The 16446-nt window shown below is 44.2% G+C and overlaps 1 protein-coding gene across 1 annotated transcript in view; it reads right to left on the reverse strand.

Moving 5' to 3' along the window:
* The window catches only part of DNAH6 (dynein axonemal heavy chain 6), a 3261518-nt gene that overhangs the window by 962612 nt on the left and 2282460 nt on the right, over nt 1-16446 (reverse strand). Inside the window, 1 exon segment of the mRNA XM_029602297.1 lies at nt 2123-2248. Coding sequence (XP_029458157.1) covers nt 2123-2248 — 126 coding nt within the window.

The following is a 16446-nucleotide window of genomic DNA, read 5'->3' on the forward strand; positions in this document are numbered from 1 at the left end:
AGTATTTATTTTTTAATATAGCATTCAAAAGTACTGTTTGGGGGGCTGCTGAGGCAGTGAAGTAAAGAAGAAATGAAAAATTTGAAAAGAATGAATGTATCGAAAGATATCAATTATAGAAAAAGATCAGAGAGATAGAGTACACATCCATGCTGATGTTCAGATGAAAAAAGAATGAGGATCTCAAGAGGCAACTCCCACACATACTCAATAGAACAAAAGTTCTATGAGCTAAGAGAGGCAGGTTCATTCAGTGCCATCAGATGGCATTACCATGAGTCATAACCAATTCAACTCGGTTTTGTCGACAAAGAATTATTATAACACTGTAGGAATAAACAACCAGAATTAAACCTGAAGGCAGGTATTTTATATAGTATGAGATTAACTATTAAACATGAGCATGCATGCCCATATACTGAAGTATATGGGTAAGCACAAGTCTATTCAGTATTTAATAACCTGCACGTATACGATGTAAGCAGGTTATAAATATGCATGAATAATCCCTGGAATATGGTGCGTGGAAGTAAAAATAATGCACAAACAGCAGCATTTATCCAGCTAAATAAGATGGCCAGATAGGTCTAAAAAGTGCTATTCAGCTAACTGACTTAGGCCTGGATTCATCATTCATCGCAGAATGATGAATCCAGCGAAAACGGGGGGCAGGTCCTGCGAAAGCCCACGGCGTTCACAGCATGGCCGCAGTTCGCTGGCTGCCAGCTTTCACACCAAATAGCGCCACCGTGAAAGGTGGTGCTATTCGGCGCTCTACTGCCAGTGACAGCCGATGCCGATGCCGGCAGCGAAGACACCGCCGACTCCGCCCCCTCCCCACTCCGACTCCTCCCTTCCCCCTAATTTGCATTATATCGCATGTGAAAAGGCCCTTTCCGCATGCGATATGGCCTTATCACGTGCGTTAGGGCCCTAACGCATGTGATAAAGCTTTAGAAAATAACCCCCTTAGCCAGATAAGTAGCACCTTTTTAAATGTATGTGGTTATTTGACTTAGTGAGATGATTATCATTTTAAGACTTCAAAATTTAGCTTGATAAATCAGAATTTATCCTGATAAATATCTTGCATCTTCTATACTCACATATTTTTGCATTTAACTTTAAAAATATATGTGTAGAGATTTTAACTGCATAATTTTCACATATTTAGACCCTTAAGTGTGCTTTTAAACATGTAAATTGGGAGATTTTCTAACATGCATGTGGCAATGAAATTACCATTTTTACCAATGTCTACCAATTCACCCAATCCATCTGCAAGTCATCAATACCCTCTTGGCTCTTCAGCCTCAAATCCCTCCATTTCACTGAAAACCCTCCCCCCACCCAGTCATTATTTCACTCTTAAGATCACTTACCCCAGATATAGAGTAGGTGTAAGTATATGCAAGTAAGCTGCCAAATTTACATGCATAAATTGCTTATAAATAGCAAATTATTCTCATAAATGCTGGCCTCACCCCAGAACGCCTCTGCCTCACCCCATTTTTACACACTCAAATTTACTCAGGGAACCTTACTTATGAAATGCATTGTGAGGGTTATAAAATAGAATATGCACAAATGTTAAATACCATATATTTGTATCTGCTGATTTTTACATGCACAACTTTTGAAAATTTACGTATGCTGTTTTGAAAGTTCTTACTTGCATGATTTTTAAAATCAACAGTTCATCAATACCTCCATCCAGTCCTTTTATAGTTCATCTAGATTAGAACCTCTTTACCCTGAGCCCCCACCAGCTTATCCAGATCTCCCACCTAAAACCTGTAGACAACAGGCATGTCCTGTTTCACGTATATGAGTCAATTAGCTGAGGTAAAAGTGCATGAATAAGTTTGGTAATCTATATGCATATATCTCATACTACTGCATATACTTCTGAACCCTATTCCAGAATGTCCATAGATTGCCCCTTTTTTCCCCCTGCTAAAATGTACACGCAAAATCCACAATACACATTTACTCTCAACATTTTTTAAAATAGCATGTACGCATATATAATGCCTTTTATGTATGTATATGCTATTGTTATACATGAAATCTCTTTGATAGTTCACTTTAAAAAGCATTACTTAAGGAAAGGAATACATACCTCTTCTAGTAAGACTGGCAAACCAAGTCGAATTGCATTTTCAAGAGTACGTAGGAAACCAGAGTCAGTGAGTTTAATAACTTTCAAACCATTTTTTGTTTCTTTGTTTCTTATCCAACGATTTGCCTATATCAGAAACATCAAAACAAGGACCACTGTTTCAGTAAGGGCAAAGAGACAGGTTAAAAATCTCAAGGTCGTTGTTATGATATAAAGGATCAATTTGTGTAGCCCAGGTAGTTGCAAAGTATGTGGTACTTTTACTGCGTGTAGATTGTAGCTAATTTTGAAAGAAAAACTATGTAAATGAAGTCTGCATGGATATTTTAAAATAAATTTGTCATCCCATTCTTTTCCTTCCTCAGCCCTGCCCCTTTGTGGAAGTTTCACAGAGCAAGTAGTTTGGCCTGCAGAAGTGTAAGGCAATTTTCAGATTCCAATTTTACCAAAGTAACTTGTCGCTACAATGTTTTGTTTTTACACAACAATGGGTCATATGATAAATGTGACGAAACATGTACCTTGGCTTTTAAGGGATCAGTAGGAACTAAAACATTAGGGGCTCAATATTCAAACGATATCCAGGCATGCTGCTGAATATCTGTGTATAAATTATTACTTATCCAGCTAAGTTAGACCTGCTTTATGGCCAATCTAACTATCTGGTTAACTTATCCGGAGAAGTGCAAATATCACTGTTATGATTAGCTTGGGGCGGAGAATTACATATAGAATTAGAAAGTTAGGTTAAGCTCCTGAAAAATGTTCTATTTGTCTATTATAACCCTCTTATATTGACATTTCTATTCTGGTCTATCACATAAGTCTTGTAAAATGCATGGAATAATGGACATTTAAAACTCAATACAGATTAAGTTTCTATAACGTTCATACTATAGATAAAATGGACATTAAAGAATATGGACATTTAAACACATATAGTAACCAAACAACAAGAAATACAAGGCCCAAAGGCTGTTTCTTCAGCATATATTTTATTTATAAAATTTATAGCCCACCAATCCACAGATCTCAGCGGGTTACAATAATACACAGTATTAAAAGAAACATAACTCAATACAATATTGAGATGTAACATTTAAACAGACAGAATAAATAAATACAGTGCATGCAAGGTACGGTGGCTTATTCTCAACCACATGTCTCACAGTGGTCAAGCATGGAAGTGAACAAAAGGATCAATTAGACTCGAAATGTAGAAGCAAGAAAATGCAATTTCAGAAGTTTTCAGAAATACAATAGGTCATTTTCTACCTTAACCACATCTGGGAGTTTGTTCCATAGTTGATAGCTTGCAACACTAAACATATAGTTACGGACACTAGGCTAACTGGATCTTTTTAAAATCAGTGTCAACCTGCAGACCTTTTAATAAGGATTATTAGGAATGGGTGGATTTGGGATTTGGGAAACCACTAAGGATTTGGGAAACCACTAAGGCCTTCTGTTGGAAGGAATATTTTCCAATACTTAAAAGTCAAAGCTGTGATATTAAAATGCTTTCAACTGCAGAGGAGAGTGGACCTTGCACTAGAAGGCAAACACAAGCCTTGCTGAACTTGACAATAATCAAGCATAGACTGAGACTGAGATTGGCGATGGGCCTGAAAGGATCATAATTGCCAAGTATTGATCAGCTGATGAGAACTCTAGAACTGTTGGAAAGTAATTCCAATTATCTGAGGTGAGGCTGCCCCTTTGAGGGATACTGTTTGTGATTAAGGATGGGCTCCCATTTCACCCACAGTGCATTAGAGAAATCCATGACAGGTTTCTATCATGAGGCTGGGGATTTGGAAGGGGCAAAAGGAGGTGGGAAGGAGAGGATGGGAGTTGCAGAGATGCAGACTCTTGAGGTCCCTCAAAACATGATTTTGCAAATATTAAAGGAAATTAAGGAATAGAGGGTGGATGTGACCAAAAACCTCTGTGTCTTCTACCATCACAGAGATTAAGGTCAAATTAGACACCATGTGTCCGCAGGTGGAAGAAATGGAAAATAGAATGTCGACGGTGGGAATCCTCTGCAACTAATGCACTAACAGCTCAAACTTTTAGAAAAAAAAAAGGTGGTAGATCTGGAGGATAGATCTTGCAAATTTAACATGTGGGTGGTCAGAGTACCTGAGAATTTGGAGGGGAAGAATGTAAGACAGAGCAGCTCCTATGAGAACTTTTGTGTCTTGCTGACGGCAATCCCCAGCTAGAAATAGGTCAGGGGCATTGAGTGCTGGGGAAGACAGGGACCGGCAATAACTTCCCATGCACTTTCATACTAAAATTCCACAAGTTTCAATCTAAGGATTGGGTCCACAGGAAAACGTGGGTACTGGGGTCTCAGCGGCATGGCAGCAGCATTGAAGGCCCAGGATGAGACAGCAGTGGCATGGCGGCATGAGGAGGCCCAGGACGAGACAGCAGCGGCTTGGCAGCAGGACGAGGCCCAGGACGAGACATCCCAAGTGGCCTTTGGAGCCATGAGGCACAGAACGCACCCCACAACCAGCATTAGCTGCCCTTGAGCACACAGGGCATCCCACAGCACAAAGGCAGACTTGGCAGCCCTTGAGAACAGAAAGCACCCCACAGCACACAGCAGAGTGGCGCAGCGGATGCACATGGCACACAGCAGAGTGGCACAGCGGATGCAGATGCCACACAGCAGAGTGGCGCAGCGGATGCACATGGCACACAGCAGAGTGGTGCAGTGGATGCAGATGCCACACAGCAGAGTGGTGCAGCGGATGCAGATGCTACACAGCAGAGTGGCGCAGCGGATGCAGATGGGCCAGCTGACCAGGAGGGTGGGAGGTGGCGCCTCATCTGCTTTGGATGATGCATCCTCTTCCATCTCGATGGCAATGCAACTCTGCATGGAGCAGCCAATGATGCTGTTGTTTCCATCTCTATGGCACTGCAACTCTGCGGGATGGCAGCCATGGCAACCTCTCCTTTGGATGATGCATCCTCTTCCATCTCGACGGCAATGCAACTCTGGGGGATGGCCATCCCAGTGGTGTTTGGTGGATTCTGACCTACCCAGTTTTGGGTGTCTTGTCATCTCCTCAGGGCCCTTTGCCACGTGGTACTGGTCCTGTGGGAGGTGGCATCTTCTTGGGGGAACGTCCCCTGCGGCCTTGGGACCCTGAGGGACTGGCTTGGGGTGTAAATGCTGTGGAGGATGACGTCTGCTGCTCCGGCATCCGCTGCAGGATTTGTAGCATTATGGTGTTAAGCATGCCAATCGCTGCAGTCATGCTGGTGGATACCTGGTTGGATGTTGTCGTGTGGAGCTGGAAGTGGCGCGTTAGTTGTGTTACTGATCTCCTTAGGCCACGCATTTCCATTCGCAATTGTTCGATCTGTGTGCCTGTGATAGGGTCCTGGGGCGGTAGGAAGGGTAGGGCTGGTGTAGCTGGGTGTGGTGCTGGTGGTCGGGCTTCTGGTGCACGTGGATGTGGTATAGGTGCCACAGGTGCTGGTGCAGGGCTGCATTGGACATGACAGGGGTCGGCCGAATAGGAGGACTGATTTCCAATGTGAGTGGGCTGCTTGCATGCAGAGTGGTGGGGGAGCCCACCCACTCCAGACCACCAAGGGCATCTGTCAGGTTGAGGGGGCTGCCTTCGTCTGCCATTAGGGGGCCCAACTCTTCCTCCTCCTCCTCCTCATCTGACCACTGCGTCATGTCATCCATCTAGAAGGGCCTGGTGAACATAGGTGGCCGCCTTGTCCCCGGTGGATCGCGGCTGGTGCCTTGGCCTTCCCAGCTGGCCTTCCCTGCTGCCTGGGACCAGAGTGCTCTGTAGAAGATGAGGGACAAAAGGATAGACAGCATCAGTATCACAGCGTTTTGTAGAATTACAGTAGCATGAAACAGGGAAACATTTTAATTGACCAACATGTCAGGCTGATTATAAAGTTATGTTTTTGCTGTGTACCTAATGGCCTGTGGGCTGGGGGATGGGGGATGGTGGGCAGGTCCAAAGCTGAGCTCTGCAGAGCACATGGGTGAGGGGTAAAAGACAACAGTTCTAAGCATTTCACTAACACAGCACACTGCTAGTCTCTGGCTGGGGGATGGGAGATGGGAAGCAGGCCTAACAATGGGCTGTGCAGAGCACATGGGGGAGGTGAAAATGTTAACAGCTCTAAGCATTCCGGTAACACCTCCTACTGCTAGTCTCTGTCTGTGTCCTGGGGAATGGGTCAAGACTGTTCGGTAGAGCACATGGGGAACCTAAACACAAAACATTTCTAAACACTGTGTATGAACCTTGAACAGAACAGCAAAGGACTGGGTGGGGGGTATAGGCCAACTCACCATCTTCGAGATGGATGTATCAAGACGTGGATCCAACCCCTCAAACACGTCTGGTCCCAGCCGCTGCATCAGACGCCTCTCCATATCCGTGAAGTGGATTGGGCAAGGGGCCGACCCTCCCGTCTCACACAGGTACTCGTTCCTCTCGGCTACCTTCACCTTCAGCTGGGCCTTGATGTCCCCATAACGGTGGGCTACTTGCTCCCCGGTGCGAGGTATCCCACTCTGCAGCCTGATGTCTGCTGCAATGTTGGCCCATAGCTGTGCCTTGGCTGCCTTGGAAGTCTTCACTGACAGGTTGCCAAACAGATGGGCATAATGGCAGAGGACACCTTCTATGAGACGATCGTTGTCCTCCTGGCTGAAGCGTATAGCATGCTGTCTCACCCTTGCCTGGCTGCCTGATTGGGGTGCCACTTCCGGAGCGGTCTCCTCCCTACCCTCACTCTCCGACCCACCTGATTCCCCACTCCCTTCCTCCTCCCCCCCCCTCCCCCCCCCACCTGACCATGCGCTTCCAGCTCCCTTCCCCTCTGGCCTGGCTGCCTAGCCCTACCTCCTTCCACCATTCTTTCCTGCCTCACCCTTTCCCCCACCTCCCCCCCTCCTATCACTTCCCTCCTGCCTATCCCTCCCACTACCCCTGTCCCTGCTCCTACTCCTCATACCACTACCATTAGGTCCCTCTTCCTCCCTCCCCCTCTCCCTCCTCCTCCCTCTACTCTCAATTCCCCTCTTCTGGCCTCTCCTCCCACTCCTGTCACGCTCCATCCTCCACCACACTCCTCCTCACCACTACCACCACCACCACCACACTCCTCCTCACCACCACACTCCTCCTCCTCACCATCACACCACACTCCTCCTCCTCCTCACCACCGCACTCCTCCTCCTCACCAGCACCACCATCACCACCACACTCCTCCTCCTCCTCTTCCTCACCACCACCACGCTCCTCCTCCTCCTCCTCCACACAGATAAGGTCAAACAGTTAACAGACCAGCTTTCACTCCAACAGATATGACAAAAGACACAGGTTAAGGGAAACAGATGACAACACAGAAGAAAACTAGACACCGCACTCAGTAATCAATATAATCTCTCCAACTATACCTACAGCTCCAACCACCTACATCCACTCCAAAACTCCTTCCAAACTCTCAAAGGAGGAGGGGCAGGAAGTGACCTTTTATACATGTCACATTATCGCGGTACGTGATATTTTGTAACAACTTTTTTCCGCTCCCCGCAAAAAGATCGCTCAGCGTGCTGTTTTCATTCCCCAAAGTGCGATTTCAGTGGGAATCGCAAAAACGTGTTCGCGATTTGCGATAACATCGCACAGCGCGATATATTCCCATCTATGTGAAAAGTGTCTCATTTGCATGGGAACGCCCCTTTTACTAATGCATGCATTACCCATGCGTTAAACATGCGAAATTGGTAAATAAGGCCCAAAGTCTAGTTGTCAACAGACATAAACCATTTCATTAAATTTATTTTTTCTTTCAATTCCAAAGGAAGTCTGTTCCATAAACCTAGAATAACAGTTGACAAAGAGAGCCTGAGCTCTTAGTGATATTCTATTTTAAATTTTATTTTCTGTTATCAGGTCACATGATGGTACTTCATTATTTATTTATTTATTTATTTACTTACTTATTTATTGAAAATCTTTTCTATACCATCGTTTAGTAATGCACCATCACAATGGTTTACAGAAAGGCACGTAAATTTATATTTGGTTAAAATCTTACTAACAAAATGACAAAACATTTATCGGTAACATGTTTTCATAATATAAGGTATATGATGCGTGATCTGGATCTTGTCCTTTTATATGATTAATAGGAAAAACCATACAAGAATTGTACTTTATACTGCAGAACTCTTAAATTAGTCTATAATAATGAGTAAAAATAATAAAATGTACGCTATTAGTTGACTTTTGCTGCGTGTAGATGTTCTTTTGCTTGTTCATCTATTCTTCATATTCTCCATTCTCACTGTAAAATGCTTTTTTGAAAAGCCAAGTTTTTAAACTTTTTTTTAAAGAGTTGTAAATCTCTCTGTAATCTTGTTTCGAGTGGCAATGAGTTCCATAATGCTGGTCCGGCTAATGATAGGGCTTGCTCTCTAACTTGGGTCAGTTTTGCTGTCTTGACCGAGGGGATGGTTAGTAGAGCTTTATTAGCTGATCTAAGATTTCTCTGTGGGACATGTAAGCGTAGCGCTGTGTTTAACCAATCCGCTTTTTCTTTGTTGATCAGTTTGTGAATTGTGCAAAGTGTTTTATATTGCACTCTTTGTTCTATCGGCAGCCAGTGTAATTTGGCAAGTGTTTGAGTGATGTGGTCTCTTTTGCTTTTACCAATAAGTATTCTGGCAGCAGAGTTTGGTAAGATTTGTAGAGGTCTTATTGTTGAATATGGTAGTCCCAGAAATAGTGTGTTACAGTAGTCTGTGCTAGTGAATATAAGTGCTTGTAGAACTGTTCGGAAGTGCGCTTGGGCTAATAGGGGTTTAAGCCTCCTGAGACCATATGTTTGGCGTAGCCTTCTCTAACTTTTTGTGATATGTGTTGCTTAAGGCTGAGTTCCGTGTCAATTACTACTCCTAGGTTTCGAGCTTTCTCGTTTAGCTCTACTTCTTGATCGTTTTTAAGTTTGATGGGGTTTTGAATTACCTCAAAGTTTTTATGTTCTAAGAACATAAGAACATAAGAAATTACCATGCTGGGTCAGACCAAGGGTCCATCAAGCCCAGCATCCTGTTTCCAACAGAGGCCAAAACCAGGCCACAAGAACCTGGCAATTACCCAAACACTAAGAAGATCCCATGCTAGTGATGCAATTAATAGCAGTGGCTATTCCCTAAGTAAAATTGATTAATAGCCATTAATGGACTTCTCCTCCAAGAACTTATCCAAACCTTTTTTGAACCCAGCTACACTAACTGCACTAACCACATCCTTTGGCAACAAATTCCAGAGCTTTATTGTGCGTTGAGTGAAAAAGAATTTTCTCCGATTAGTCTTAAATGTGCTACGTGCTAACTTCATGGAGTGCCCCCTAGTCCTTCTATTATTCGAAAGTGTAAATAACCGAGTCACATCTACTCATTCAAGACCTCTCATGATCTTAAAGACCTCTATCATATCCCCTCTCAGCCGTCTCTTCTCCAAGCTGAACAGCCCTAACCTCTTCAGCCTTTCCTCACAGGGGAGCTGTTCCATCCCCTTTATCATTTTGGTTCCCTTCTCTGTACCTTCTCCATCGCAACTATATCTTTTTTGAGTTGCGGCGCCCAGAATTGTACACAGTATTTAAGGTGCGGTCTCACCATGGAGCGATACAGAGGCATTATGACATTTTCTGTTCTATTAACCATTCCCTGTTACGGCTGTGGCTGCTGTGCTACCGCCTCACCACCAGGGGTCCCTCTAGTGCTGGCTTTCCTGACAGGCCCAGTCCATCTCCTATGTCCACTCTATGCTCTGGGTGTGCCCTCTTAACCCTGCCTGACAGTTGCCTCGGTGCTTCGGCATCGAGCTCACCTGGGCTCCCTGCTCTAGCCTGCCTTGCGCGGCCTTCGGGCCTATCCTTGCCTTGCCTTGCGCGGCCTTCGGGCCTATCCTTGCCTTGCCTTGCGCGGCCTTCGGGCCTATCCTTGCCTTGCCTTGCCTTGCGCGGCCTTCGGGCCTATCCTTGCCTTGCCTTGCCTTGTGTGGCCTTCGGGCCTATCCTTGCCTTGCCTTGCCTTGCGCGGCCTTCGGGCCTATCCTTGCCTTGCCTTGCCTTGCGCGGCCTTCGGGCCTATCCTTGCCTTACCTTGCCTTGCGTGGCCTTCGGGCCTTTCCTTTCCTTGCCTTGCCTTGTGCGGCCTTTGGCCTTCTTCCTTGATTTCCATACCTGGCCTACGGGCCTTCCGTGTGTGTGTGTGTGGCCTACGGGCCTTCTGACCTGCCTTGCCCCGCTATTGGTGTGTGGCCTACGGGCCTTCCGTGTGTGTGTGTGTGTGGCCTACGGGCCTTCCGTGTGTGTGTGTGTGGCCTACGGGCCTTCTGACCTGCCTTGCCCCGCTATTGGTGTGTGGCCTACGGGCCTTCCGTGTGTGTGTGTGTGGCCTACGGGCCTTCTGACCTGCCTTGCCCCGCTATTGGTGTGTGGCCTACGGGCCTTCCGTGTGTGTGTGTGTGGCCTACGGGCCTTCTGCCTTGCCTTGCCCCGCTATTGGTGTGTGGCCTACGGGCCTTCCGTGTGTGTGTGTGTGGCCTACGGGCCTTCTGACCTGCCTTGCCCCGCTATTGGTGTGTGGCCTACGGGCCTTCCGTGTGTGTGTGTGTGTGGCCTACGGGCCTTCTGACCTGCCCTGCCCTGCTTACTGTGCCCTGACCCAGCCTGGACCCAGACACTGCTGACTGCCGCCTGCCCTGACCCAGCCTGTACTTGACACTGCCACTTGCCGCCTGCCCTGACCCAGCCTGTACTTAGACACTGCCACTTGCCGCCTGCCCTGACCCAGCCTGAACCCAGACTCTGATTCTTGCTGCCTGCCCTGACCCAGCCTGGTACCTGACTCTGTTCGAGCTTCCTGTCTCTCTCCACCTGGAGCCACCCTGCTGGGTGGTGTGCACGACTCCTGTCCGGAGCCCAAGCGTAACATTCCCATCCTAATAATTCTTAACATACTATTTGCTTTTTTGACTGCTGCAGCACACTGAGCCGACAATTTTAAAGTATTATCCACTATGATGCCTAGATATTTTTCCTGGGTGGTAGCTCCTAATATGGAACCTAACATTGTGTAACTACAGCAAGGGTTATTTTTCCATATATGCAACACCTTGCACTTGTCCACATTAAATTTCATCTGCCATTTGGATGCCCAATCTTCCAGTCTTGCAAGGTCCTCCTGTAATGTATCACAGTCTGCTTGTGATTTAACTAATCTGAATAATTTTGTATCATCCACAAATTTGATAACCTCACTCGTCGTATTCCTTTCCAGATCATTTATATATATATTGAAAAGCACCGGTCCAAGTACAGATCCCTGAGGCACTCCACTGTTTACCCTTTTCCACTGAGAAAATTGACCATTTAATCCTACTCTCTGTTTCCTGTCTTTTAACCAGTTTGTAATCCACAAAAGTATATCGCCTCCTATCCCATGACTTTTTAGTTTTCGTAGAAGCCTCTCATGAGGGACTTTGTCAAACGCCTTCTGAAAATCCAAATACACTACATCTACCGGTTCACCTTTATCCACATGTTTATTAACCCCTTCAAAAAAATGAAGTAGATTTGTTAGGCAAGACTTCTCTTGGGTAAATCCATGTTGACTGTGTCCCATTAAATCATGTCTTTCTATATGCTCTACGATTTTCATCTTGAGAATAGATTCCACTATTTTTCCCAGCACTGAAGTCAGTCTCACTGGTCTATAGTTACCCGGATCGCCCCTGGAGCCTTTTTTAAAGAACATAAGAACATGCCATACTGGGTCAAACCAAGGGTCCATCAAGCCCAGCATCCTGTTTCCAACAGTGGCCAATCCAGGCCATAAGAACCTGGCAAGTAACCAAAAACTAAGTCTATTCCATGTTACCGTTGCTAGTAATACCAGTGGCTATTTTCTAAGTCAACTTAATTAATAGCAGGTAATGAACTTCTCCTCCAAGAACTTATCCAATCCTTTTTTAATCACAGCTATACTAACTGCACTAACCACATCCTCTGGCAACAAATTCCAGAGTTTAATTGTGCGTTGAGTAAAAAAGAACTTTCTCCGATTAGTTTTAAATGTGCCCCAAGCTAACTTCATGGAGTGCCCCCTAGTCTTTCTACTATCCGAAAGAGTAAATAACCGATTCTCATCTACCCATTCTAGACCTCTCATGATTTTAAACATCTCTATCATATCCCCCCCTCAGCCGTCTCTTCTCCAAGCTGAAAAGTCCTAACCTCTTTATTCTTTCCTCATAGGGGAGCTGTTCCATTCCCCTTATCATTTTGGTAGCCCTTCTCTGTACCTTCTCCATCGCAATTATATCTTTTTTGAGATGCGGCGACCAGAATTGTACATAGTATTCAAGGTGCGTTCTACCATGTAGCGATACAGAGGCATTATGATATTTTCCGTTTTATTCACCATTCCCTTTCTAATAATTCCCAACATTCTGTTTGCTTTTTTGACTGCCGCAGCACACTGAACCGACAATTTCAATGTGTTATCCACTATGACGCCTAGATCTCTTTCTTGGATTGTAGCACCTAATATGGAACCCAACATTGTGTAATTATAGCATGGGTTATTTTTCCCTATATGCATCACCTTGCACTTATCCACAATAAATTTCATCTGCCATTTGGATGCCCAATTTTCCAGTCTCACAAGGTCTTCCTGCAAGTTATCACAATCTGCTTGTGATTTAACTACTCTGAACAATTTTGTTTCATCTGCAAATTTGATTATCTCACTCGTCGTATTTCTTTCCAGATTATTTATAAATATATTGAAAAGTAAGGGTCCCAATACAGATCCCTGAGGCACTCCACTGTCCAATCCCTTCCACTGAGAAAATTGTCCATTTAATCCTACTCTCTGTTTCCTGTCTTTTAGCCAGTTTGCAATCCACGACATCGCCACCTATCCCATGTTGACTGTTACATTGGCCACATTCCAGTCTTCAGGTACAATGGATGATTTTATTGATAGGTTACAAATTTTAACTAATAGATCAGGTGTATAAATTCTGTTTATTCGAGATTAATTACTAGTTCCATTTGGTTTAGTAATTGCTTAATTATATATAGGTACATCATTGCTAGGTTTAATGTCTTATCGATTGTTTCCTCTACGGGTAATATTAGTTGAATGTTGTCAGCGTATATGTAGTGTATGATACCTAGTCCAGCCAGGAAGTGGCATAGAGGCAGCATGTAGATGTTAAATAGTGTCGCCGAGAGTGTGGATCCCTGAGGTACTCCTATTTTTAGCTCAATTCTGTCTGATATTGTGTCTTTAATCTGTACTTGGAAAAATCTATTGTTTAGGTATGATCTGAACCATTTCATTGTTTTGTTCTGTAGACCTATTTCTTCTAGCCTTTTTAGTAGTATGTTATGGTTTACTGTGTCAAATGCTGCTGATAAGTCTAATAGTATCATAATGTAGTGTTTCCCACTATCAAATCCTCAAAGTACGTTATCAGTTAGAGCGATTAGTAATTTTTCGGTGCTATAGTGTTTTCTAGAGCTGTGTTTTTAGGGATAAAGTATGCTATTGTTGTCTAGATGTTCTGCTAGTTGTTTTTGTACTGTTTTTTCTATAAATTTAGCAAGTTGGGGTAGGTTTGAGACTGGTCTGTAGTTACTTAATATATTTGGGTCACTGGTTTTTTTCTTTAATATTGGTTTGATTATTGCACCTTTAAGTATATCTGGCATTGATCCTTCGTTAAGGCCTGAATTTAAAAGGGCCCCATACGTAAAAACAGGGGTGGGGGATACAGATATGGATGGGCCTTGTGCATGTCACATTTATTTTAGAACGGGCCCAGCCACACACGTAACCCCCGATATGTGCAGAAGTTCTGGGCACTACAAAAGGGGCAGGCTGGGTGGCTTGGTCTGGGTGGGGGGTGGGCTGGGACAGTGCCATTCTGCTCCCAAGGAGCAGTAAGTATAAAAATTTGTAAATTGGGAAAGGTTAGGTTTAGTTTAAGGGTCGGAAATGAGAGGGGAAGAGGTAGGAAGGGTAGGGTTAAGTATAGGAAAGTTCCCTCCCAGTCCGCTCTCTAATTGGAGTGGACTGGGAGGGAACTGAGGGATGCCCAATTGCGTCGCCACACATATTTTTTAAAAATCCCCCCCTGCACACGGAGCAGGCTACCCGCCTGCACATGCATGCTGGACATGAAAATCCGGCATGTATCTGCGCGCAGGACCCCTATTTTATAACATACGCGTGCCAAGGCGCGCATGTTATAAAATAGCTGTGTCCCTGTGTGAGCATATATTAGAAGTCCTTTAGTCTGGCCCTTTCCCGCTGTTCTGGACCTCAAGGAGGGACTGAAATAGTTAAAATGCTTTAGATCCTTTTCAATAAAGAATATTTATTTTTTATTTATTTAACATCTTTTTTATACCGGCATTAAGTTAAATACCATTACAACGGTTTACAGGAAGGCACATAAATTAAGGTTGGTTAATATATTGGCACATACATTCTACATAGGTGCCATAAAGATTCAGTAACATAATTTTGTGATCAATATTATTTGGTGAAAGTGATAAATCATGTCCTTTTATACAGGTTTCACTCTAGATTACAGGTTTAGTTTATAAATTGAATATTTCTTCTATGTTAACAGTGTGATAAAATAATAAAAGCGCACATATCGAGTTAAGTGTTGTGCGCGGGTGTTCTACCGCCTGCTCCCTTCTTTTTTCTAGTCTCTAATATCTCTAATATCAAAGTGAAATATATTGCTGATTTAAAATTGTGCACTATGAAGTCTCAGAAATAGCTTTTCTGGTACAAAATAAGGATGGACAAATGTTTCATTGCTTCCCTCGTGATTAAAAAGGGAGGCTGTAAATGTAATCTCTCTCAGAATGTTTTCAAGGTTAAATTACCTTTCCTGGAGTAGTTAGGAATGCAGATGTCTGCACCCTTCCATCTTCAAACAAAAAGTGCTTATCTTAACATTTTATCTTGGTAAGAAAATGTATTTAAACTTTGCATATGCCATATAAATTCGGAGTCAGTCAGCTTTTCACACTGACTCCCCATGTGCATGTAACTACAATAAAAAAGGTTAACTATAAAAGAACCTCCAGTCTCTGTTGTGCTGTTTTGTAACTTTTTTTCATAACAGGAGCAAGGAAGAGTGGGAGCAAGACAGCAAAGGTGTAGTATTAGGAGAATGGCAGCTATGCAGCCAGAAGACCCCCAAGGTATTACATCAGAGTCATGGAAGAAAGGGAGAGTGGCAGCAAAACTGCCAAGATTGTACATTAGAGGCATGGCAGCTAGGCAGAATGGCAGCAAAACTCCCAAGGTTTAGAGTCAAGGTCATGGCAGTCGGGCAGAGCAGCAGCATGACTGCCAAGGTATGGCATCAAGGGTATTGCAATAAGACAGAGTGGCAGCAAGACCCTCAAGGTGTATTGTATGGATAAGCCAGTCACCCTAAAAAGGTATGTGCCCAGTGTACCAATGTTTGCAGGCCTAAGTAACACAAATATGGTAGTCCAGTCACGTGATGGCCCTATAGTTTTAATGCCTGTGGAAACTGCACACAGGGGAAGAAGTTGCCACTGGTTTTCCTATCAAACATCTGTCTTCATCTTATAATTTTGCTGAAACTGCTGGGCATACACTTGCCAAGCAGTGGTCTAGACAAATCTTTGTATCCAGCAATAAGACTCAGTATCATTTGCCAGAAATCTTCTAACATATGCCAGAATTTCTGTAGGAATATACAGAACAATGAATGTACCAGCTTAGATGAAGTCATATCAGAAGTTCACCAATCCTATGTTAATCGATTGTATTAACATCCAATCAAGATCAGCTTTTGGATCATATGTACATGCATATGTATGAAGTCCACAGAAGAGAAAAAGATGTCTCTTTCAACTTACAGATGCCGCCACTGGAGCACTTGGTGCCATCCCACTTGCTGTCATTAGCATCTATGAATTAGGCACCTGAGACTTTTCATGAAGTTCAGGCGATTGTTCGAGGCTGGCTATTCAGCTCAGCTCAGGCCAGCCCTGCTCCATTAACTATGGAGAACTTGTCAATCATCCTTCCCTAAGACCTGACATGCCACGCCATCTTTGCCCTGTATTTGCCTGCATAATTTAGACATATCTGTAAGTTCTGGGTGCCACCCTGAGAATATAGTATTGACCTTTCCTTGGCCCGCCAGAGGGCTAGCTGGCTGACCTCCATGCTGAGACAGGAC

The sequence above is a fragment of the Rhinatrema bivittatum genome, chromosome 1 (genome assembly GCF_901001135.1).
Source record: "Rhinatrema bivittatum chromosome 1, aRhiBiv1.1, whole genome shotgun sequence".
Taxonomy (NCBI): Eukaryota; Metazoa; Chordata; class Amphibia; order Gymnophiona; family Rhinatrematidae; genus Rhinatrema; species Rhinatrema bivittatum.